The 22,171-nt window shown below is 45.4% G+C and overlaps 3 protein-coding genes and 2 non-coding genes across 14 annotated transcripts in view; 2 read left to right on the forward strand and 3 right to left on the reverse strand.

Annotated features, from left to right (window-relative positions):
- The window catches only part of DENND2B (DENN domain containing 2B), a 163,708-nt gene extending 159,385 nt beyond the window's left edge, over positions 1-4,323 (forward strand). For all 10 annotated transcript variants that reach the window (XM_043482312.1, XM_043482315.1, XM_043482318.1 and 7 more), the window contains 4 exons: positions 421-532; positions 1,868-2,107; positions 2,927-3,013; positions 3,543-4,323. In XM_043482312.1, the coding sequence (XP_043338247.1) occupies positions 421-532; positions 1,868-2,107; positions 2,927-3,013; positions 3,543-3,577 (474 nt within the window). In that variant the 3' untranslated portion in view covers positions 3,578-4,323. The remainder of the gene's footprint in view (positions 1-420; positions 533-1,867; positions 2,108-2,926; positions 3,014-3,542) is intronic.
- A 6,810-nt stretch (positions 4,324-11,133) lies between these two features.
- Positions 11,134-13,985, reverse strand: RPL27A (ribosomal protein L27a). The gene is made up of 5 exons (XM_043481442.1): positions 13,893-13,985; positions 13,433-13,496; positions 12,935-13,010; positions 12,191-12,365; positions 11,134-11,310 (listed from the first exon to the last, which is right to left on the reverse strand). The coding sequence occupies exons 1-5, from the start codon at positions 13,893-13,895 to the stop codon at positions 11,182-11,184; spliced, it is 447 nt and encodes a 148-aa protein (XP_043337377.1). The 5' UTR covers positions 13,896-13,985; the 3' UTR covers positions 11,134-11,181.
- LOC122450677 lies at positions 11,410-11,538 on the reverse strand. The gene has a single exon (XR_006272176.1). It is a non-coding gene; the product is annotated as a small nucleolar RNA SNORA3/SNORA45 family (small nucleolar RNA).
- LOC122450676 lies at positions 12,635-12,764 on the reverse strand. Its single transcript, XR_006272175.1, has one exon. It is a non-coding gene; the product is annotated as a small nucleolar RNA SNORA3/SNORA45 family (small nucleolar RNA).
- Positions 13,986-14,110: 125 nt separating the features above from the next.
- Positions 14,111-22,171, forward strand: part of TRIM66 (tripartite motif containing 66) — a 68,013-nt gene continuing 59,952 nt past the window's right edge. The window contains exon 1 of the mRNA XM_043481439.1: positions 14,111-16,575. The gene's annotated coding sequence lies outside the window, so the exon portion shown is untranslated. The remainder of the gene's footprint in view (positions 16,576-22,171) is intronic.

Here is a 22,171-nt window from a genome sequence, read left to right on the forward strand (position 1 = left end):
CTATTGAGCCTATGTGCTACAACTACAGAAGCTCAAGTGCCCTAGAGCCTGTGCTCTGCAACAAGAGAAGCCACCACATGAGAAGCCCGTGCACCACAACTAGAGAGTAGCCCCCACTCTCAACGAGACAAAGCCCTCTCGCAGCCCCAAAGACCCAGCACAGCCAATGAATAAATAAATAAAAATTTAAAAATAAAAGACTAAAGTGACTTAGCTTGCACACAATATTGTAACAAATTCAATAAAGACTTTAAAAATGGTCCACATCAAAATAAAATCTTTAAAAAAATGAGGTTGGTAAAATGATCAAGGTTATTGGGAAGATGAAATGAGATTATATAATCAGGCTTATATATTCAAGCTCTTCAGACAGCACTGGCACAAAGTAAGTGCTCACTGTGTGGTTCCCTTCTCCTGCAGATGGACGATGAGGACACGTTGTTACCTAGGAAGTTACAGGCAGCTCTGGAGCAGGCTCTAGAGAGGAAGAACGAACTGATCTCCCAGGACTCAGACAGCGACTCCGATGATGGTGAGTGAGGCCTGCCCCATGCAGTGGTTGGGGGGAGTGGTGCTCTGGTCTTTGATTTCCATTTTCATTCATCCAGCAAGTATCTGCTAGCTTCCATGTTGAGAGCACAATTTCCAACCTCCTGGTTCATGAGCTGGTCCTAGACTCGCTCCACTCTGGGCCTGGGCCTCATGGGGCCTGGACCCTGCTTCTGTGCACCAGACCCACCTGGCTGATAAAACTCAGATATAGGACCTTGGTCTCACTTTAGCCTGGAATTCTCTAGCCCTACTCCTTTGCCGACAAAAGTCCGTATAGTCCAAGCTGTGGTTCTTCCAGTAGTCATGTGCAGATGTATGAGAGTTGGACCATAAAGAAGGCTGAGCACTGAACAATTGATGCTTTCAAACTGTTGTGTTGGAGAAGACTCTTGAGAGTCCCTTGGACGGCAAGGAGATCAAACCAGTCAATCCTAACGGAAATAAACCCTGAATACTCATTGGAAAGACTGATGTTGATGCTGAAGCTTCAGTACTTTGGCCACCTGATGAGAAGAGCCGACTCATTGGAAAAGACCCCGATGCTGGGAGAGATTGAGGGCAGGAGGAGAAGGGGATGACAGAGAATGAGATGGTTGGATGGTATCACCGAATTAATGGACATGAGTTTGAGCAAACTCTGGGAGATAGTGAAAGACTGGGAAGCCTGGTATGCTCAGTTCATGGGGTTGCAAAGAGTCGGACACGACTTTGCAACTGAACAACAACTCCCAGTGTGGTTCAGGGAGTTATGGCTTGATTGGGTTTGAGGGGAGAGGAATAGTATAGTATTTTATCAGAAGGAGTTCAGAAACTTAGATAACATCAGGGCTGCTTCTAGGGTGGCCCAGAAGCAGCCCCTCTTGCCTTTAATTCTTCTTTTTCTCAGAAAGTTTGGGAAGAAAAACCCAAAGACAACTGGCAACCACAAAGACTCTTCTTGCTGATAGAATGCTAGTTATTCCTCTGTCTCAGGCCTTGCCTTGAGCCACTACAGGAGGTGGAGGAACTTCCTTTTCCTGTGAAGCCAGGGAAACCACCAGAGGGCAAGAGGTGTAGGGGGGGGAGTGGGGCTCTGGTCTCTGATTTCCATTCTCACTCATTCAGCAAGTATCTGCCAGCTTCCATGTTCAGAGCACAGTTTCCAACCTCCTGGCTCATGAGCTAGTTACAAGCCTGGGAGCACAAGAGCTAAAGTTCCAAGAACAGATGAGTGGTTCTGGCTGCAGTTTAGTTGAGGAGATGGAGACAAGATCCCCTGGAGGCTGCGGTTGCAGGCTCTGGACCTGAACCTCAAAGGTTTTCTTTTCTTTTCCAGAATGTAATACCCTCAATGGGCTGGTGTCGGAGGTGTTTATCCGGTTCTTTGTGGAGACTGTTGGGCATTACTCCCTCTTCCTGACCCAGAGCGAGAAGGGGGAGAGGGCCTTTCAGCGGGAGGCTTTCCGCAAGTCTGTGGCCTCCAAAAGCATCCGCCGTTTTCTTGAAGTTTTTATGGAGTCTCAGATGTTTGCTGGCTTCATCCAAGACAGGGAGCTGAGAAAGTGTCGGGCAAAGGGTAAGGCCAGAAGAGCCTGGGGTGGAGGGTTCTGAGGGGTATCCGGTCTCCTTCTCCGGCTTTTCTGCTACCAGCAGGCTGAGTAGCCAGGCACAGTGAGCATCCATCAGTATCAGCCACGGCAGGCCTCCTAATGTCCCTTTTCTTCTAAGAGGGACTGCCAAGGGCGCTTTCTCCTCTGCCCCAGAAAGTGCCTTTACTAGGCTGGGCACAGGCTGGAGCCTTGTGGCAAAAGAGTGGGGCTTATCTCCACTTTGCCCCTCTTCACAGGTCCTTATTTAGAGAAAAAGGCCAGATTGTGCCATTTAGGGAGTCCTGAGAATCCAGGGTTGAAGAGAACTGAGCCAGCTCTCTGTCTTAAGTTGGTGGCAGTCTGCACTCAGAGCACAAAGGTTATCTCTGTTATTTCATCAGCTCTGCTCACTCTAGAGCTTTTTCTTCTCATCAAGACCTTTCTAACCTCAGGATTGTTGCGTTTTCTGTCCACCAGTACTGTCCCTTTAGTGTAACCTTTTGAAACAACATGATAGAGTGTCTAAAAGGAGCTGGAGAAGATGCCCACTTGGGGGCAGCTCTGATACCACGCTGCATCCTCGCCATAATGCAGCTCAGGCCATCAGCAGTGAACACCAGTGAGGTGTCATCAATAATAGTTTTGATGAGCCAGTCTGGATTCTGACAGGATACTCCTATAAGTTACAATCCCAGGTCTTTGGTTCCCCCCCTTTTTGGGATCTATTCCCTTTGGTCCACTCAACAGGGGCCTTCCCTTCCCTTCCTCCAAGGACTGTTCTCTTCCCTGTTCCTCCTCTTCCCCAGGCCTCTTTGAGCAGCGAGTGGAGCAGTATTTAGAGGAACTCCCAGACACCGAGCAGAGTGGAATGAACAAGTTTCTCCGTGGTTTGGGTAAGCAGCCTTGTCACTGATGAGACAGGTTCAGCAAGGAGGGGGTGGGGTGGCTGGGGGATCTGTACTCCAAACTACTCTAAATAAACCAGCGACAATGGGAATTTATATTAGGGCTCTAGACAGAACAGGAAATCTGACAGATCTTCACTTCAATTGGGTCTTTGGGGCGCACTCCTTCCTGAGTGAACATGAGGGTCGTTAGAACCAGTGAGTGTTCCTCATGGCTATAAGGGGAGGGTCTACTAAGAAATAGCCAAAGCTCCCCTCCCTTCAAAGAGCTCAGCCAACTGAACCATAGAATCATAGCTTGTCTCACTTTAAAGGAAAATTGAGACCAAAGAAGTTACATGGCTTGCCCAAGGCCGTTCATGATTAATACCAGAGCCTAATTAGAGCTCTGGAGTGTTTTCACTATCCTAGTCTAGCTGCAATCCAGCCTTTCTAATCCTTCTCTCTCGCTTAGAGTTAGGACTATTGGAAGCGATGATACTGAAACATTCTCACTCTCACCTTCTCTGGCCCACAGGCAACAAAATGAAGTTTCTCCACAAGAAGAATTAAGCCCCTTCCCCAGACAGAGTCCAGTGCCTTGCAGAGCCTGGGGAGGGGGCCCAGCCTAGGACCCTTGGGCTGCTGTGGCCGCTCTGCCTCCACAGACCCCATCCTCCAAGCCAGCCCACCTCTGCCTTCACGACATCCCAGGATACTGTTTGTAAATAATCTGCTGTAAGCTTTCTTATGTTTTTGTAACAAGCAAAGAGAATCTGGTAAATATTTGTATATTCCCAAGGGGCCGGGTGCTTTCCTGCCCTGCCCGAGCATGGATGAAGTTTTGCTGGGTGCTGGTGACTGGCCAATTATGTGCAGCTGACTGTCTCAGCCGAACCACTGATCTTCCCCTGGAGGCTCCTGGCCTGCCTGCCTGCCTGCCTGCGGCCCCTGCTGCCAGTCTCGGGCCCTGGAGAGCACATGCTGTCTTGTCATGTATGAGACTTTTTTCTTTTTTTAAATCTTAGAGTTTCTATTTTTTTCTAGTAGTCTCCCTCCCCTAACCGTCTGTTTTTGAAAGGCAAAGGCCAATCAACCCCCATTTGCAGCGTGGTACCAGGCTCTCGGGCCTGGCCTTCTCTTCTTTCTCCCACCTTTGTGATGGTCAGTGAGTCATGGGAAGCCCACCCTCCAGCTCTGCTAGTGTCCTCCAGGCCCAGCTCCCAGTCAGCGGTGGCCATGATGCGGTACAGGGCATCCCTCCTTCCCACCATCTACGGGTGTTCTCAATAAACAGTGTATAGTTGTTTGGGCCCAGAGCCCCATGTGTTTCTTGGCTTCATTATCTAGAGTTCTCTCTCCAGGGGAACGGGCTGAGGCAGGATGAAGCACCTTCATGCAGGGAACTGAGTACTTGATTAAGAGTTCAGCTTTCGTGTGGGTGGGTCACTGACCTCCCCTGAAATTGAGTTCTCTGGCCTGAGCTGTATGGCTGGTCTTGTGTGCGCACAGTCACTCAGTTGTGTCTGACTCTTTGCGGCCTCATGGACTATAGTCCTCCAGGCTCCTCTGTCCATGGAATTTTCCAGGTAAGAATACTAGAGCGGGTTGCCATTTCCTCCTCCAGGGGATCTTCCTGACCCAGGGATCAAACTCATCCCTTGCGTCTCCTCCACTGGGTAGACCACTAGTGACTTCACCACTAGTGCCACCTGGGAAGCCCCATATGACTGGTCTTCAGTTCAGTTCAGTCACTCAGTCGTGTTCGACTCTTTGCAACCCCATGGACTGCAGCACACCAGGCTTCCCTGTCCATCACCAACTCCCAGAGCTTGCTCAAACTTATGTCCATCGAGTTGGTGATGACTGGTCTTAGAAGATGCCTAATTATTGTTCTAGCTTAGCTTCCTTCTCCAATAGCCAAGTGTTCAGTTTCCGTGTATTCCCACTGATGGAAAGAATGCTTATTGCCTCTTGGCTCCCCTGTTAGGTTAATCTTATCATTTTCCTATTCAGTATGAAGCCCTTATGACATCACTGGGTACCCTAACATTGGTAGAGTCAAGCCCAGCTAAAGACAACCCAGGGCTTGCTCATAGCTCAGGCCCATTGTTTATGGCTCTTCCATGTCACACTGTGAAGTTTTTTTCCATTGGAACTCTTAGAGGTGTACATGCAGAAAATTTTGCTATATTCTTTGGAAAAGCAAGGAGGGAAGTAAGGTGGAGAATATGGGTGGCTTAGGCTTTCTGTCCACCCAAGGCCTTCACAGAGACAAGACCTTGAAAATTTCCAGGATGGGGCAATAAGCTGGAACTCTCTTCACTGGTATTGGCTTTGGGTCTGGCAGGATTTGAACCATAGTTTTCCTGTCCTTCCACTCTATCCTACTTGTTAAAACAGGAGACCATACCTTCTGGAGTCCCCTTTCCTCCTTTTCCCCATCTCCAGTGACACCTGCACAGGTCCCAGTCTGTGTGTGGTTTGGGGTTGCTGTCTGCCTTATAAAGCAGAGGTTTTGTCTTTTAGGAAGACAGATTGGTCTCCTCTGAAAAAGCGTCTTACATAGTTGGCTTTGGCATCTTCCAAGAATAGGAGGGCACACTCACTGAGGCCTCATGAAGCTGGTTTTACAGGTGAGGTAAAAAGAGGAGATAGCGGCTATAACCAGAAAGTCCAGAGTAGGGTGTTGTTACCTCCAGAACTTGTCACTTTTAACTCAGTTTCATGAATCACGAAGTGGAGTCCTTAATAAAATAATAGTTTCCAAAGGTCCTATTTCTTCCCCCTTTCCTCTCCCTCTCTTTTTTATGTCTCCAAAGAATCCTCAGATATGTCATCAGATCACAAGATACATAGGTGTAAATTACTTTCTTAAAACCTGTACCTTTTATGTAGCTTTAAAATAGTGTTATTTTAACCTTAGGGGTTCCCCCCACCCCATGGCCACAGCTCTCATCCCAATCTGGAGAACTGATACTGGCACACAATGGCTTGGAATGGACTGCAAGGGCCTATACAGTGACTGCTATGGGCAAGGCACAGAGGTCTCATCTAGAAGGTAGAGGAGGGTGTGTCTGGGGGGCCCTGGTCTGGGGGTGACAAAAAGTGTTTTGGGTTTCTTTCCAGGTTCTGTTTTCACATGAGCTCTGGACCTCTAAACTGATGGTTCTCAATCCTAGCAGATCAATACTCCTTTTCTATAGCAAATACTGTAACTCCCCCCATTACTATCCTGAAATGAAATCCATAGATAATATAACCTACCTAAACATCTTAACTGTAATATAGTCTTAACTGTAATATAAAAGGGGAGAAATAAAAGGAAAGTTATTTTGTCATAAAATAACATGTATTTACATATGTAAATGCTTGGGCACAACCATATTAGATGGTATAATGAAGTCAGATGCTTACACCTGTACATAGAATTGCTGTGAATGCAACAGCTACCCATGCAGAAAGTGCTGAATTAGCAGCTCAGATACTAGTAAGTAGGTGTTAACTACTGGTAAGAGTTTTCTGAAATGAACAGTTTGGGGCAATATTCTGAACCAAACATACTATGAGTTTCCCGGATTTAAACAATAGTCGGAATCCCAAAAAACTGCTAAGTGTGTGAAAACCACAAAAAACAAAAACAAACATCTTTTTGATTGTGTGAAATGAAATTAGGTGGGGGCTATGGTTTTTCCAGTGGTCATGTATGGATGTGAGAGTTGGACTATAAAGCAAGCTGAGCACAGAAGAATTGATACTTTTGAACTGTGGTGTTGGAGAAGACTCTTGAGAGTCCCTTGGACTGCAAGAAGATCCAATCAGTCCATCCTAAAGGAGATCAGTCCTGGATGTTCATTGTAAGGACTGATGCTGAAGCTGAAACTCCAGTACTTCCGCCACCTCATGCAAAGTGTTGACTCACTGGAAAAGACCCTGAGGCTGGGAGGGACTGGGGGCAGGAGGAGAAGGGGACGACGGAGGATGAGATGGCTGGTTGGCATCACTGACTCGATGGGCATGAGTCTGAGTGAACTCCAGGAGTTGGTGATGGACAGGGAGGCCTGGTGTGCTGCGATTCATGGGGTTGCAAAGAGTCGGACACGACTGAGTGAACTGAAGCTAGATTTTCTTTGTGTTTTGAATCAACCTATACATCGCATGACATCAAGCATCTTTGATTGCTTCCTTTCCATGATTGTGACCACAAATACATTTACAAAATGCCCCTGTAGAGGATGGTATCACCACTACTGAAAACAAGTGTCCTCAGTGTCTTTCTGGGAGATTGCTCAGGGGCAGGGCAATGCTGCCTCCTCTACCAGAACTCGAACTGTCAGCCCACCTCCATTCTGGAGTTAAGAAAGGCCCCCGGGTTTTCTCCTGTAATCAGGTAACTTTGAGAGCAGGGCAGGTTGCACTATTAGAATAATCTTTCTAAATGCTCTTTTCAGTAAGTTACCATACATGCTTTGGTGAACGGTGTTGAAATGAGAAGGCTGGGCTACTTTTTAAAGACTTAATTCTAAAAAAAATCTGGAATTCTCATCTTGGAGGCGCACAGAAAGGCCACAGTTCTGTTTTGCTTGGTCAAAGCGGGACCGGAGTGCAGCGAGGGAGGTGAACTCAGCTTTGACCCTACGCCGCACGTCGTGCTGTGTCGAATTAAACCTCCCGCCTAGCCCGAGAGCCACAGGCCGGCCCCGCCCATTGCCGGAAATGGTGGAACCGACTATGGACGAACTTCCGGCCACGGTGGGGGAGGTCAAAGTGACGCCGGAACCAGAATCTCCCACCCTGCGCAAGCGGCTCGGATCTCCGCCGCTGGAGCGCCAAGCTCTGCCTGGCTCATTGCCAGAACCGGGGTATGCCTCGCCCGTGTTGCACGCCTTTGGTTGGTTTTCATCCCACGGGCTGGCTGCTACTGGGCTGGTAGCAATGTTTACTTGAATTGAGAATTTAAATCCTAAGGTTTTGACGAGGACTTTTACAAATTATGGTATATTTAGCTGTTAATGTAATATTTCCCACAATTATTTTAAAGAGCAAAAGGTTGAGGACCACCGAATTCAGGGGATATCTAATTAAAAAGCTCTGCTCCCCGAATATTAGAACTTCATCTATGTGCACCTTGTGGCCAAAGGAGGTAGTGGCAGTATGGGCCTGTGCCTATGGGACAGGCAAATCCCAAGTTTGGCAGGCGTTTCCAGGAACTTCTCCTATGCATTGGCTATATTTTCTATCTGTTTTGGCACCTTTCACTTTAAAATCAAAACATAACGATTTGCCTTTGGTGCTATACAACAAGCTAAGTGGTCATTCTAGGTGAGAGCGCTCAGTCGTGTTGGACTCTGCAACCCCATGGACTGACTGCAGCATGCCAGGATTCCCTGGAGTTGGACACATCACCGACTCCCAGAGCCTACTCAAACTCATGTCCATCGAGTCGGTGATGCCATCCAACCATCTCATTCTCTGTCCTCCCCTTCTCCTGCCTTCAGTCTTTCCCAGCATCAGGGTCTTTTCCAATGAGTCGATTCTTCACATCAGGTGGCTGGAGTTTCAGCTTCAGCATCAGTCCTTCCAATGAATTTTTTCAGGACCGATTTTCTTTAGGATTGACTGGTTAGATCTCCTTGCAGACAGCACTAGATCGCTCTTCATTATCTTGGGGCATGTTTGTTTTTTCACCAGTCACACAACTTCCTTTGGCAGTATTACTACCTGGGAGTAATCAGAGGGCCTGCTTGGTTACTGTAACTATAGACAATGGTGAGCAAGATGCACACAGCAGCTCACACTGATCAGCAACTGTATTCTCCAGGCCTGGAGATGGGGTGGCATGGTATTTGAGAAACCCTATTAAGAATGGCTGTACTACTCTCATATTTAGCATACCCAACAAGAGCACCTCCATACAGGGCTGGGATGAGCATGATCCCACCTAGTTTCAAGCCAGTTATGCTGCAAGATGCTAGCAATGAAACTGGGAAAGAAGCTAGCCATAAAGAGACTGACAAATCTGTCCTCCCCAAACCATATTTTGCTGCCAGCCCCACCCCTATCAGTCACAAGTCTTACCTATCTCCTTATGTCTGCTGAATCCTACTTGTCTTCCATTCTCCTGGTCCTGCCTCCTACCTTCCACTGTATCCCTCAACCTAAGTCACAGCCTGGCCAGTGTACCTGTTCGCTCCAGGCTCATCTCCCACACAGTACCTCCCAACTTGCCTAACCTTCCCAAACTAGGTTTCCTAAATGCACATTTGCTCTTCCCAGGGTTTAGATCACTTTCCCACTGACTGAATCACATCAAGGGTAACAGACTTGTCACTTGGGTGACAGTAATAGTTCACTTATATGCTCCTTACCAAGAGCTGAACACAGAGGTTCAGTAAATGCTTTCCATTTTACTCAATCCACACAATACTCAAGGTAGGTGCATGTGTGCTCAGTACCCTTTAAGATAAGAAGTCACACAGCTATTAAGTTTAGATCCAAATTTCAAATCCAGCCTGAATCTTAAGATACTGTTACTTGGACTTTTCTATACCTTTAGTGTCTAGTAAAAATCAAAAGTTTCCATATTTTAAGTCCTCCAAAAGACATTAAAACCCACTTTTACCTTTCCCCATCAGTACCAATATATGTTATGTCAATAAGTTACTAGCTTATCCAAGTGCCTTCCTGACCATTAACTCTCCATTATATAAATCAATCACATTTCTTCCACTGTGCTTCTCTACACTTTATCATCCCCAATATCCTGGGAAAGGCTGTCATGACAAACTAGTCCCATAGAAAGTCATGGTTCCCAGTCCATTTATGACCCCACAGAGCAATACAGAAACAACCCTCTACCAGACTAAACCTGTCAGTACAGTTTTAGTAAGTTTAAGTGCCATTCTAACTATTCTATTGGTCATGTTTCTACTCTGCAAGTTTTATGGTGGGTCAAAAACACCTTCAAAATCTTGGGAAACAGTCAAACTACAGCAAATCATAATGTACTATAATATTAAGAGGGTCCTGTCAGCACACAAGCATTGGTCATCTTGGTTTTGCAGGAGGTACAAACTCTAGAAAACCTGATTCTGGTTTCTGGTCTGAAGTGTTAGTTGCTCAGGCATGTCTGACTTTGTGACCCTATGGACTGTAGCCCTCCAGGCTCCTCTGTCTGTGGGATTCTCCAGACAAGATACTGGAGTGAGGTGCCATTTCCTCCTACAGGGGATCTTCCCAACCCAGGGATCAAACCTGGTTTCCTGTATTGCAGTCAGATTGTCTGACCCACCAGGCAAGCCCTTTAGCATCCCCCTAATTTCTCTACAAGATACACTTCAAACTAGAAGGAAAATCATTAGCATTTCATGATGTATCTCTTTAAACATTAAGATTCCTATGCACAAGGATCCTTGAGTTCTGACAACTGATTTCTAGAATCCAAACCATGGATGGGGTTCCCAAGTGGCGCAGTGGTATAAGAATCCACCTGCCAATGCAAGAGATATGGGAAACTTCCCTCCATTGTACAGATCTCCTGGAGTAGGAACTGGCAACCCACTCCAGCATTCTTGCCTGGAAAATTCCAGACAGAGGAGGGCCACAGTCCATGGGATCGCTAAATGTGGGACACGACTGAGCACATACACAAACCACTCTATTTGTAAAAGCCCTGGCATGTTGCCCCAATTCCAACAATTTGGGTTGAGATAAGTCAGGTGGAGAAAATAAGTTCCCAAGAGCCACTCCCATCACTGTCCATGTTTCCAATGTGACCCAGAGATCTTGTACGTAAAGAAGGTTTCCCCGTCTAAACTGAGTTTCTGCTCCCTGAGCTCCATGGAACAGTTAAGGGCACATTCTCCTACTCACTGTAAATTCAGAACATACAATTCTAAGAGATCTTTCAACAATCAGATAAAGTCACCTTATCAACAGGTATCCTCATTAAGTGAGAAGCCTCAAAGTATGTTAACCAGCCAAGGCCTGTAAGTGCTGGTATTACCTCTTTGTACTTTGAGGGGAGCTGGCAGAGGAACCCAGGTCCTAATACCTGTACTCCTAGAATCTATTAGGTGGGTTTCTGTACAGGTAGGGAGGTAGAAATGCCAAAGAACCTACACTCAAACCAGAAGAGAAAAGTACTCAACATTTAATGAATTTCGCAGCATGTGGCTTCAAGCCACCAGGACACAAGCCCCACCTACACCCTTAATCTTCTCCTCAGCTCTTCTGCTGAAGAATTTTGCCTTCACGATGACAGGCTGCTTTGGGAGCTTTCCTTTCCCCAGAACTTTGTAGTAACCCTAGAAGAACAGAGAAAAGGGTTTATAATGCACCACGGCAGTCACCAAGAGTATAAAGAAAGATTCCTGTCAATCCACTCCATCTAGCAGCCAGGGAAGGCATGTTTCTGATCTGGGCACTCACGGAGGCACTGATTGCCCTCGCCAGTGAATCAAGACCAGCAGGTTCTATCCGAGGACTCTAGCACACCAGGACAAAAGCTGTCGGGATGTGACTCTAGTCTCGGGCAGAGCTCAACCCCATCTTCCTATTCACTTCCTTAAGCAAAAAAAGAAGAAAAAAAAAAAAAAATCACATTTCCAATAATGTTCCAAGAAGCAGGGTCATCAGAAGTGCTCAAAGAACAGGCTGAGAAAGGGAATTTAACTTTACTGAAAGTCTCCTCAGGGTCCTGAACCTCCATATCCATGGAGGATAAGGTTGAACACAAGGACCAGACTCCTAATAATATATAAAAATGCCTTTCTGGGGGGCAGGGAGGGATCCCTTCAGATAATGTTGTCCTTAAATATCAATTGAACATATTAGGACTGTATTTTCTAACAAACATAAAGGGCGAAGGGCTGTGCCTCATTGTAGTCTTGTGTAAAACAGACCAGAGCCAGCTAACGTAAATTACTACCTAAGTTTGGACGAGAAACCAGGGTATTGACAGTAGGAGTAAGACATCTGATCAGAGAAAAATTCAAGTGAAAAATGAAGTAAATGAATGAGAGTATCACTCTTCAAAGGTTTTACATGATCACAACTGAACAAGAGTTCAGTTCTGTTCAGTGAACTACCCATGGAAGTTCTACTGAATGAATTGTCTAGTAGGTAGCTGGGTGTATATTATCCGGAATTTTGAAAGGCACATAAAGGGCAAAAATAGTCACTTACTGATCGCACCACATCAATGATAGGAGCAGCTCCTGTCTTGTTCTTGGCAGCATTTACTCGTGTCTGCTCACTAACCAAGGTCCACAATTTATCAAGGTTGACAGTCGGGCAGAAACTCTGGTTCCTCTTTAAGTGGTAATGCCTCATACCAACTTTCCCGAAGTATCCTGGGTGACTGGGAAAACAAGGCAACCATTTTCATTACCTCACTCCAACTGAGCTATGTTTACCATGTATGTTCACAGTCCATCTCCCTCCATCACAGTGTACACTGTTCTCTTATGCAGAAGAGCAACCTAGCAGGAACTCCACTTGTCGAGTAAAACAAGAATTCAGGTCACTTGAGAGCTTCTATCACACCAGACTCCTACACAAGTAGTTTTAATACCACCCTGCTAAGTTGTGGGCATAAATAGATCTAAAGGTTGTGTAAGTCAATCTGATGCATGTCACTAACCTGGTGACTGACTATGCCATAAGGGCCACAGCCAGTGAATAAGGTCAGCAGTTACTCTTCGAGGACTCTAGCACACTAAGGCAACAGTGGATACCCAAGCGTGACTCTAGCCTCGACAAGTGATGACAAGTTCAGTTCACATCAAACATAAACTAGAGAAAAACCAGCAACAGACAAGGTTTGTGAGTAGTGAGACTTGCTTCCCGCTGAAGACGTTCTTAACTACCCTCTACCCCTAAATCCCAAGCTAGTAGTGTTAGTAAAAGGACAGTGCAAATACCACTCACTATTTGTCGAAGTTGATCCTGTGATGATGCATGCCGCCAGCATTACCTCGGCCTCCCGGGTGCTTCCGGTGTTTGCCTGCAGGAACACAAAGCTACATGGCTAAAATAGCCTTCTCCAACCCATCAATGTCATTGTAGCAAAAGCATTTCCCCATACTTCTGGGCCTTTGCTTAATATCTCTTCCAGCAATGTTGCTCCTTCAAGACTCGGGATAAATACCACTTTGCAGTGTTCCACATAACACTAACACAGTACTTCATGCCTTCAACCAATTCAGTACTGGGTCTCGTTCCATTTCCAACCCCCCAACTCATGTGAAATTCTCTACAACCGGAGCACAGACGATTCTCAAATAAAAAGCCAACAGCTAATGATCCAGTTCAATCCAACTCGACGGCACGAGCTCTGACAAATCCACTTCACTTAGCTACCTACTGACAAGCAAGCAGCCGGCAGGGATAGTCCAAGGTAGACAAGAATGGGGAAACAGCACTTACCGATGCGGCCGTGGCCGTGGCTCACGTGGCCCCTAAGTTTCCGGGTCTTCCTTAGTCTGGATGGCTGTATGGGAAAAGGTACTTAGTGAGAAGGCCGAAGGGAAGCGGGGCAGGGGGTGAAGCTTGCCGGTCTGTGAGGGACCCGCAAGCCTAGGGATTTGCTCTGTGGCGCCGTCAGCAAAACTGAGGTTACAGTCACGCCTAAAGCCGTGCGGCTGCATCAGGGAAGAGGCCGGGCGCCCCGGCCCGCGTGTCTCGAGAATCCAAGCTCCTGGATGAACACGCGGCCCTAGCTTCCCCGCCCTGCTCCGGGCCCATGCCGGCCACTCCGGCCCGCGGCTGGCCATGCGCAGCTTTGGAAAACCAGGGTAAGCTCGGGAGTAGGTGGCTGGGGTGCATGGTGAGTAAAGCTCGCGGGTTGAGACTACGACTACCCGGACCATCCTCATGAAGCACCTACCATGTCGGCGGCCTAGACGAAAGAGGAAGGCCTCCGCGAAGTCTCGCGATCTATCGAGCACGGGGGCGGAGTTATCGCCTCACTTCCTGTCTGGGAGGCCGGGTCGCTGGCGGGGCCTCTTTGGCGTCGCGGGTCTCGCGAGACTCCGGGTCGTGCGTTTCCTTTTCCTGTGGGCTCGCTGTTAGTTACAGAGCTGTTCCGGAGGCTGCAGTGGGCGGGGTATCGTTTCTGTGCCGTCCCGCGGGCGCTTGCGCTCAGAGGCTGATGTCTGTTTCGGAAGGCGGGGTTTGGCGCCCTGAGGGGCATGCCGCTGCGGCTCTGTTGGGCCGGGCTTTTTTCCCGCGCCAAGGCCCCGGAGTCCGCTGGGGCCACCGTGTTTCTCAGCTCCTCACCAACCGCCCTACACCTGAGCGACCCCGCGCTTGTCGCTGTGTTCTTGGAGGTCGTCTCGGCCCGGGCGGTAGCGGTTGCTTGCGTGTCCCCTGGCTACACTGAGGAACTGTTTGACCCTCAGTGTGCCCACCCGGTCTCTCTCTCTGCTTCCTTTCACGTCTTCCTAGATGTCTCCACCACCCTCTGGGACTTGCTGGGCCCACACTCCTGAGTGGGCTCAAGGTCTTCTTTTCTCCTTTGCCCTTGTGCCATTGTCCTGGGCATTCCAGTTTAAACAAGCTCCTTTTAGGGACCTCTACACCAGGTTCCTTTAGGGTCCTTTGTTCTCCAGACTCTAAATCTACTCATCCATTTTAATTTTCACTGGAATCTACTTAGCATGTGCGTGACCTCGTCTTCTGGACCAGAGAACCGCTCCTCCATCTGGACTCTGCAAGAGTCTCTTCTTGTAGAAGTTCTCTGACTCATTCAGTTATAGTTGCTTACTTCTCCCCACTGTGCCAACTTAAAATCTACCACAAAACTCTTCTACTTGTTATTTGTCTTTCCTACCATACCAAATTCCTTAAAGGCTGGAGGATTGTTTTCTTTTACCCATGCACTCCTAGCTCCTGGCATGAAGTACATGTTCAACAAATGATCCTTACGTGAATGCACCTGTCCTCACCTCCCTTTGTAGACTAAAGTGGAAGAGGTGAAAGTCTTTCCCGTTTTAAGTCTTAACCAGCGTTGAGGATCACCTTCCTCCATTAACTCTAGTATGTGCCCTGTGCGAATTTTCTGTGGCTTGTTCCCTTAAGCTAAAATATAGTTTAGCTAAAGTACCCTAAATTCTCCCTGTTTCTGTTTACTACCTCTGCTCTCCTTTTCAGCCAGGCTCCCCAAAAGAATAGTCAACAAATCCTGTTAATGCTAGCTTCCCATTAATTGTTCAATCCACTGCAATCTGGTTCTCAGCCCCATTATTTCAATGAAATTGCTCTTACCACTGTCATCAATTAACCAAACACCAAACTGAATGGCCCTTTCCTCATACCACTTGTTTTTTCTGTTTTACTTTACCCATTTGACTTCTTTTTCTAGCTCATCTCTTGCCTTCCTCTGTCTTCCCATCAGGTTCTTCTAACTTTGTCCACCATTTAAATATTGGTGTTCTTCAGCCTTCTGCCTGCCCCCCTCTTAACTTTTCATAGTACACAGTCTTGGGTGAACTCGTCTCGAGTGGCTTCAATTCACATCTCTGTTGCTGAGCTCCACAATCATATTTACTTATGGTTAATTTCTGGTTAGTGTCTCAGCCGTTCTAAGATAAACTAGATAGACAAATCCAAAGACTTGACTCTTTTCCAGCTCACTGGTGCCTTCCTTATTCTATATCTTGGTGAGCAGCCTTGGCAACCTATATAGTGATGTCAGGGAGACTTGAAAATTGTCCCCAAGCATTCTTTTCCTCTAATACATTGTCATCATGTCCTTTTTTAGCCTTTGTGCTAAAAAGCACAGCTTTCATTAATACCCTTATCATATCTCTTATCTGGAGTTCAGCACCCTCTTGTGATCACCCTGTCTGCGTTCCAAACCTCCTCCAATTCCTCCATCCTTCACACCTCTGTCAGGTTAATCTTTCCAAAATGACTTTCATCTTCATAAAAAAGTTTGGAACAGAACTCCCTATTAGCTACAGAATACACCCCACTTGCCTTTCCAAACTAACCTGAGCTTCTTCCCTACACAAGCTTTCTACTGCAACCAAACTTGGTACATCCCTTCTACCTTTTTTCCTGTGCTAGTCTCATTTCTCATGGAGTACTTACCTTTTTTGTAACTAGATGCCCTGAAGTTTCTTCAACCTTAAAGTCCTACCTTACATTCTGCTTCTTCAAGAACACTCCAGTCCACAGTAAGAATAGCCAAACACACCTTACAGTTTACAAAATATGTCTGCCTGAGTGGGCAACTCTATTAGCCCCATTTTATGAATGAGAGTTGAGACACAGAAGGTTGACTGATTTGCCAGAGGCTACAGAGCAGCTGCAATTCAGAGCATAGACCTAGCCTTAGGTTTTTTCCTTCAGATCTCCTGCTTTTACCTCAGTGATCACTCCCTCTCTGACCTCACAGCATTATGGTCTTCATCACTCCTTCAATCCTTATTCACACACTGTCTGTACCAGCAGAAAGAGCCTTGAGAGTTGGGGGCAAGGCCTAAGAGACATCATCCTCTATTTGACATCAAAAGTGGCCTGTAAGTGCACAAGTAATGAGCTGAGCTACCTGGAAACTACCCTTGGTAAGATGGTCTGTGAATGGAGGTAAGCTGGGCAGAGTTTGGGGAATGAAACGTTACCTTCAAGTGTCCAGTGAATAGGAACTGGGGCAAGGACAAAGATAGCCCAGGGCGTGGAGGTAGAGTGGTTGATGGGACACTGCTTCTGGATAGTTGTGTCATGTTTCTTGGTTACAGATGGGCTACATCCTATCCCTCAAGCCATCCATCTGAATGGAAGGCCTTCCTGAGCGGTCCAGCACTGTAGTTGGGTTCTGTGTTCACCTGACATTCTTCTTATTCATAGTTTGATCCCCAGGATAGGGAGCGTGCCCTGGACAGTTGTCTGCTTTCGGTTTTCTAGCCAGCTCCCTCTTCTTCCCAAGATAATCATGTAACTTTAACATAAGGCTCCCGTGGGGTTTGTCAGCGTGGGTCAGTTTCCCTGGGTCAGCCAGCTCTGAGAGAGCTAACAAAGCTAAATTCTGTATATGCAAAGTTAAGTAGAAGCTAGACATGAGGTACTGGGTGACCTCATGTCACCAGGCACATGGGACTTGATCCTGGACATGACCCCTGAGAGGCCTCTTTCTCTGTCACATCTCTTCTGAAGTAGAGCATGGCCCGTGACATCTCAGACACGTGGACTCTCCTCAGAGAGTCAGGGCCTCAGAAAACGCCTGTGAAATGAGCAGAAGGGAGACAGTGCTGGGCAGCAGCCTGGTGAGGCAGGTATTTGCAGTGCTGACCTTTTTACTCCCTCAGCCCTCTCTCCAGGTGGCCTTGTGAACACACTGCCACCCTGAAGAAGGCCCTGGTGGTCTCTTTCTCTTCCTTTCCTCTCTGGGTTCCTGATTTCATCAGTGATCCTTCAGACAGCAGCAACAGCCTGGGTGCATCCAGCCTTGCTTTCTTGCTCTCCATCTTTAGATTTGTATGTTTGGAAATATTATGTTGCTCTCCTTTTTCAAGTGGGGCTTCACTGATGGCTCAGACAAGAGTCTGCCTGCAGTGAGGGAGACCCAGGTTCGATCCCTGGGTTGGGAAAATCCCCTGGAGAAGGAAATGGCAACCCACTCCAATATCCTTGCCTGGAAAATTCCATGGACGGCGGAGCCTGGCAGACTATAGTTCATGGGGTTGCAAAGAGTCGGATACAACTGAGCGACTTCACTTTCTTTTCTTTCTCCTTTTTCAAGTAGAGGATTGTTAATTTAAGATGGGACGAGTCAGGATGTCTTTTCTAAGTGAGAATTTGAGAAAAACTCAAATCTGAATTTACTTCAGAAAGAATTTTAAAACTTACATGTAATAGAAAAGACAATAAAACATGAAAGAAAAATTTGAAAAAACATAAGTACAAACATCTCAAATTATAATACCTTACAATACTGTTTTCATGTCTGATTATTACCTTTCAGTTGTTATTCGCATGGAGACATTGCTGTCTGCAAAGCTGATGATCATGGTATACAAATCCGTTTGTGTTCTGTTTTTGGTTTAATACTACTACATTTTTTCTGTATCACTACCCAGTATTCATGATTATTATTTTTAACAGCTAGTAGTTTATCTTCAGCACATACTATAATTTACTAAGCCATTTTCTCATGTGTTTTCTTTTTTTTCCCTTTCTTACTGTTCTCATTGTGTTCTTTGCTGTTGGAGAAAATGATGCAATGAGAACTGGTGTATGTGTGACTTTTTTCTTCTTCTGTTGAATAACTTGTCTAGGATAAATTCCCAGGAGTGATATTACTGTATTATAGGGTATGAACATTTTTATGATTCATTTTATGTTGCTATATGTATATATATTTTTTCCAAATGGATTGTACCAATTTATGCACCATCAGCACGTGTGGTTTCCAGTTTAAGCTACACCAGGTTCAGGGTTTTTGCTTGTTTTATTTTGTTTTTGCTTTTATCAGTAGTTTTTGATATACCCACAATATGGCATTTAGGGGAAAATTCATAGGACCACCCAAGGTTTTCTTCATTACAAAGTAAAAATAAATATAAATCGAGGACTAAGAGTCCTTCCTTTCTGTGTTGGATAGATTTTTAAAAAAAAATCTCATTGTTGTATGTGGCAAATGCATTCCTAACAGCTTTGTTGGAAGCTAGGATGGAAAACCCTGCTGCCGTTAAACACTCAGAATAGCAAAATGTGAAGGGAGAAATGCCAGGATCTTTGAGGGCAGTTCATCCAATAGCACAACGAATTCAGTTGCTCTTGAGTTTTATTTTAGATGATAAAATTCATGGAAGGAACACATAAGTTTTGGTTCATTTCCTATCCCTGTTTTCACTAGCTGAATGATTTCGAACAAGTAGCATTTTCTCTTTCAGTCTTAGTTTACTTGTCTGTATAGTGAAAAAATACTGTGATTCATTCATTCATTTTAGAAATATTTATTGAGCACCTGCTGTGTATTCAGATAGTATGTATAGGTTCCAGGCAGTGAGGGAAAGGTACCATGGTGAACAAAAGACAAAGTCCTGCCCTAGGACTGTATCTAAATCAGGCAGTGAACAAATACACAAATAAATATTGTATCATATTCAACACAGTCTAGCATAGAGTAGGTACTCTCTCTTTACTTGGTGTTTCTCGCTCCCATTTTCCCCCCGAAAATGTATACTATTTTGATGATAATTTGTTCTGTACTACCCATGCAAACAGTCTTTGAAATTCTAACTCCCAATATGGTACAGAGTGACTTGCTCTGTTATTCCTTGGCCAGGTTACAGAAACCCAGTTAATCTCTCCCTTCTCTCACCTCTGGGTATGGGATCTTAAGGGAGATGGTTTGTAAGCAAGGTAACATACGTGAGGTTTCCCATCTGTCTTTCCAGTCTTTCACTTTAATTTAGTTCAAGTCGCTTCATGACTTAAAGTGAAGGTCATAAGCTGATCGCTGGTGGTCTTTGTTTGATTCATGCTGTTTCCTTATGGTTTTTTTTTTTTTTTTAATTTAATTGGTTGCCAACATTTAAAACTTTTTGAAAAATTTGGATTTCTGGTGTTTTGAAAAAACTAAGACTCAGCAACACTGGACCCACATTCTTTTAGGTGAGGCTCTTCACTATATGACTAACCCCTGGACGCATTTGAATTGGCTACCCCTGGCTTAAGTACGTTCTGCAAGCAAGCCCCTTAACTTTCCCAGGTCAGGGGATATATAGGAAGGAGAGAGAAGAGCTAAATAATGGTGAAAAGGAAGAAGGGGATAGAAAAGGGATCATTTGGCCTTCCCTCGCTTATCTTCAAATCAGACTCATTGCATGTGCATGCTCAGTCATGTCTGACTCTTTGCAGCCCCATAAACTGTAGCCCACCAGGGTTCTCTCTCCATGGAATTTTCCAGGCAAGAATACTGGAAGTACAAATACCATTTTGTATGTCAGGGGATCTTCCCGATCCAGGATAGAACTCGTGTCTACTGTGTCTCCTGCATTGGCAGGTGGATTCTTTACTATTGTGCCACCTAGGAAACCAGAGGCTCATTGCTGTGCCTTTAATTTAACCTTTACCCTCATAGAGTTAATTCAGTTGCTCTTCTAAGACAGAAATCAAATACTTACTACTTTATATTCTTGCCCTGAGTTGTGTCCACTGGTTTGGAAAGCCATACCACTTCCTCAGATACCCAGAATGCTCATTCAGAGTCTATTGCAACTGTTCTCAAAGTATGGTCTAAAGGCCCATGGAGGGGGTCCCTGAGACCCTTTCAGGGGTTCCACAAGGTCGAAACAATTTTCATAGTAATACTAAGCTGTTATTTGGCCTTTTTACTGGGTTGACATTTGCACTGATGGTGCCAAAGCCAAAGTCAAAGATGGTATGTAAAACTGCTGGTACGTGTATTCTTCACAGCCAGGCATTTGCTTGTAAAAGAAAAGAAGATAAAAAGAGAAGAGCCAGTTTCACTGAAGAATGTCCGTGTTTATTAAAGTTCAATCCTTGAATACAAGTTTCTTTAATATTCTGTGTGAAGAAATAAGAAGTATGCATTAAGCACCTCTGCTGTTTATCAAAGTGAGGAACTGTAGTTGTGTTACTATTTGACTTGCACGCTGCACTAGCTTTATTATTATTTTGTAGAATACTAGTTTTATTTGAACAACTGACAGACAAACTGTGATTATTCAGGCTTGGGAATTTGGCAGATATTTTCTTTAAAAGTGAAGTGAGCCTATCACTTCAAGGAAGAAAACACTATTTGTTGCCAACGATAAACTTTGAGCTTGCAAGCAAAAATTAGAATTCTGGTAAAGTTATAGCTGCCTCCATGAATTTGACAACTTCATAACATTTACAGAATTTTCTGATGCAATTAGAGGTGATATTAAAGAGTGACTTTTTTTCTGTAATGAAATATGTCAATATTTGGAGTATTTGCATAAATCATTGAACCAGTATTTTCCAAGTCAATTCTTGGTGTTATAAAAATTATGCCTTGGTTAAAGAGCAGTTCAAAATGTTAAAGTAGACTAGTGGGTGGTAATGTAACAGGATAAGAAAAGTTCACTGATGTAGTATCAGAATCCACTAACCTTGGATAGCCTCTGCCTGCAGTAGCTTGAAGCAGGACTTCCATTCCTGGCCAGAGACTGAAGTCAGGCTTTGGCAGTGAGATCACTGAATCCTACCACTAGACCACCAGGGACCAGTGGCCGGTGACAAGGTTCTAGCCAGCCAGTTGTGTAGAAATGAATTTCCACATAGAGGTGGAAAGTGGTGAAGCAAGTAAAGTGTTTATTAGAAGGCAAAAGGGTACGTGTGGATAGACACATGCGTGGGCTCAGAGAGAGAGCTTGCCCTAGTGGTAGTTTAAATCACTTTTATGAGGCATTTCTTTTTTTTTTCTTTCTTTCTTTCTTTATTTATTTTTCAGTGGGTTTTGTCATACATTGACATGAATCAGCCATAGATTTACACGTATTCCCCATCCCAATCCCCCCTCCCATCTCCCTCTCCACCCGATTCCTCTGGGTCTTCCCAGTGCACCAGGCCCGAGCACTTGTCTCATGCATCCCACCTGGGCTGGTGATCTGTTTCACCATAGATAATATACATGCTGTTCTTTCGAAACATCCCACCCTCACCTTCTCCCACATAGTTCAAAAGTCTGTTGTGTACTTCTGTGTCTCATTGTCTGTTTTCCATATAGGGTTGTCATTACCATCTTTCTAAATTCCATATATATGTGTTAGTATGCTGTAATGTTCTTTATCTTTCTGGCTTACTTCACTCTGTATAATGGGCTCCAGTTTCATCCATCTCATTAGAACTGGTTCAAATGAATTCTTTTTAAATGGCCTGAGTAATTATTCCATGGGTATATGTACCAAACAGCTTCCTATCCATTCACGCTGCTGATGGGCATCTAGGTTGCTTCCATGTCCGGCTATTATAAAACAGTGCTGCGATGAACATTGGGGTGCACGTGTCTCTTCAAGATCTGGTTTCCCTCGGTGTGTATCGCCCAGAAGTGGGATTGCTTGGGTATATGGCAAGTGTTCTATTCCAGTTTTTAAGAAAATCTCCACACTCGTTTTTCCTAGCGGCTGTACTAGTTTGCATTCCCACCAAACAGTGTAAGAAGGGTTCCCT

Source organism: Cervus canadensis, chromosome 11 (assembly GCF_019320065.1).
Source record: "Cervus canadensis isolate Bull #8, Minnesota chromosome 11, ASM1932006v1, whole genome shotgun sequence".
NCBI classification, from domain to species: Eukaryota; Metazoa; Chordata; class Mammalia; order Artiodactyla; family Cervidae; genus Cervus; species Cervus canadensis.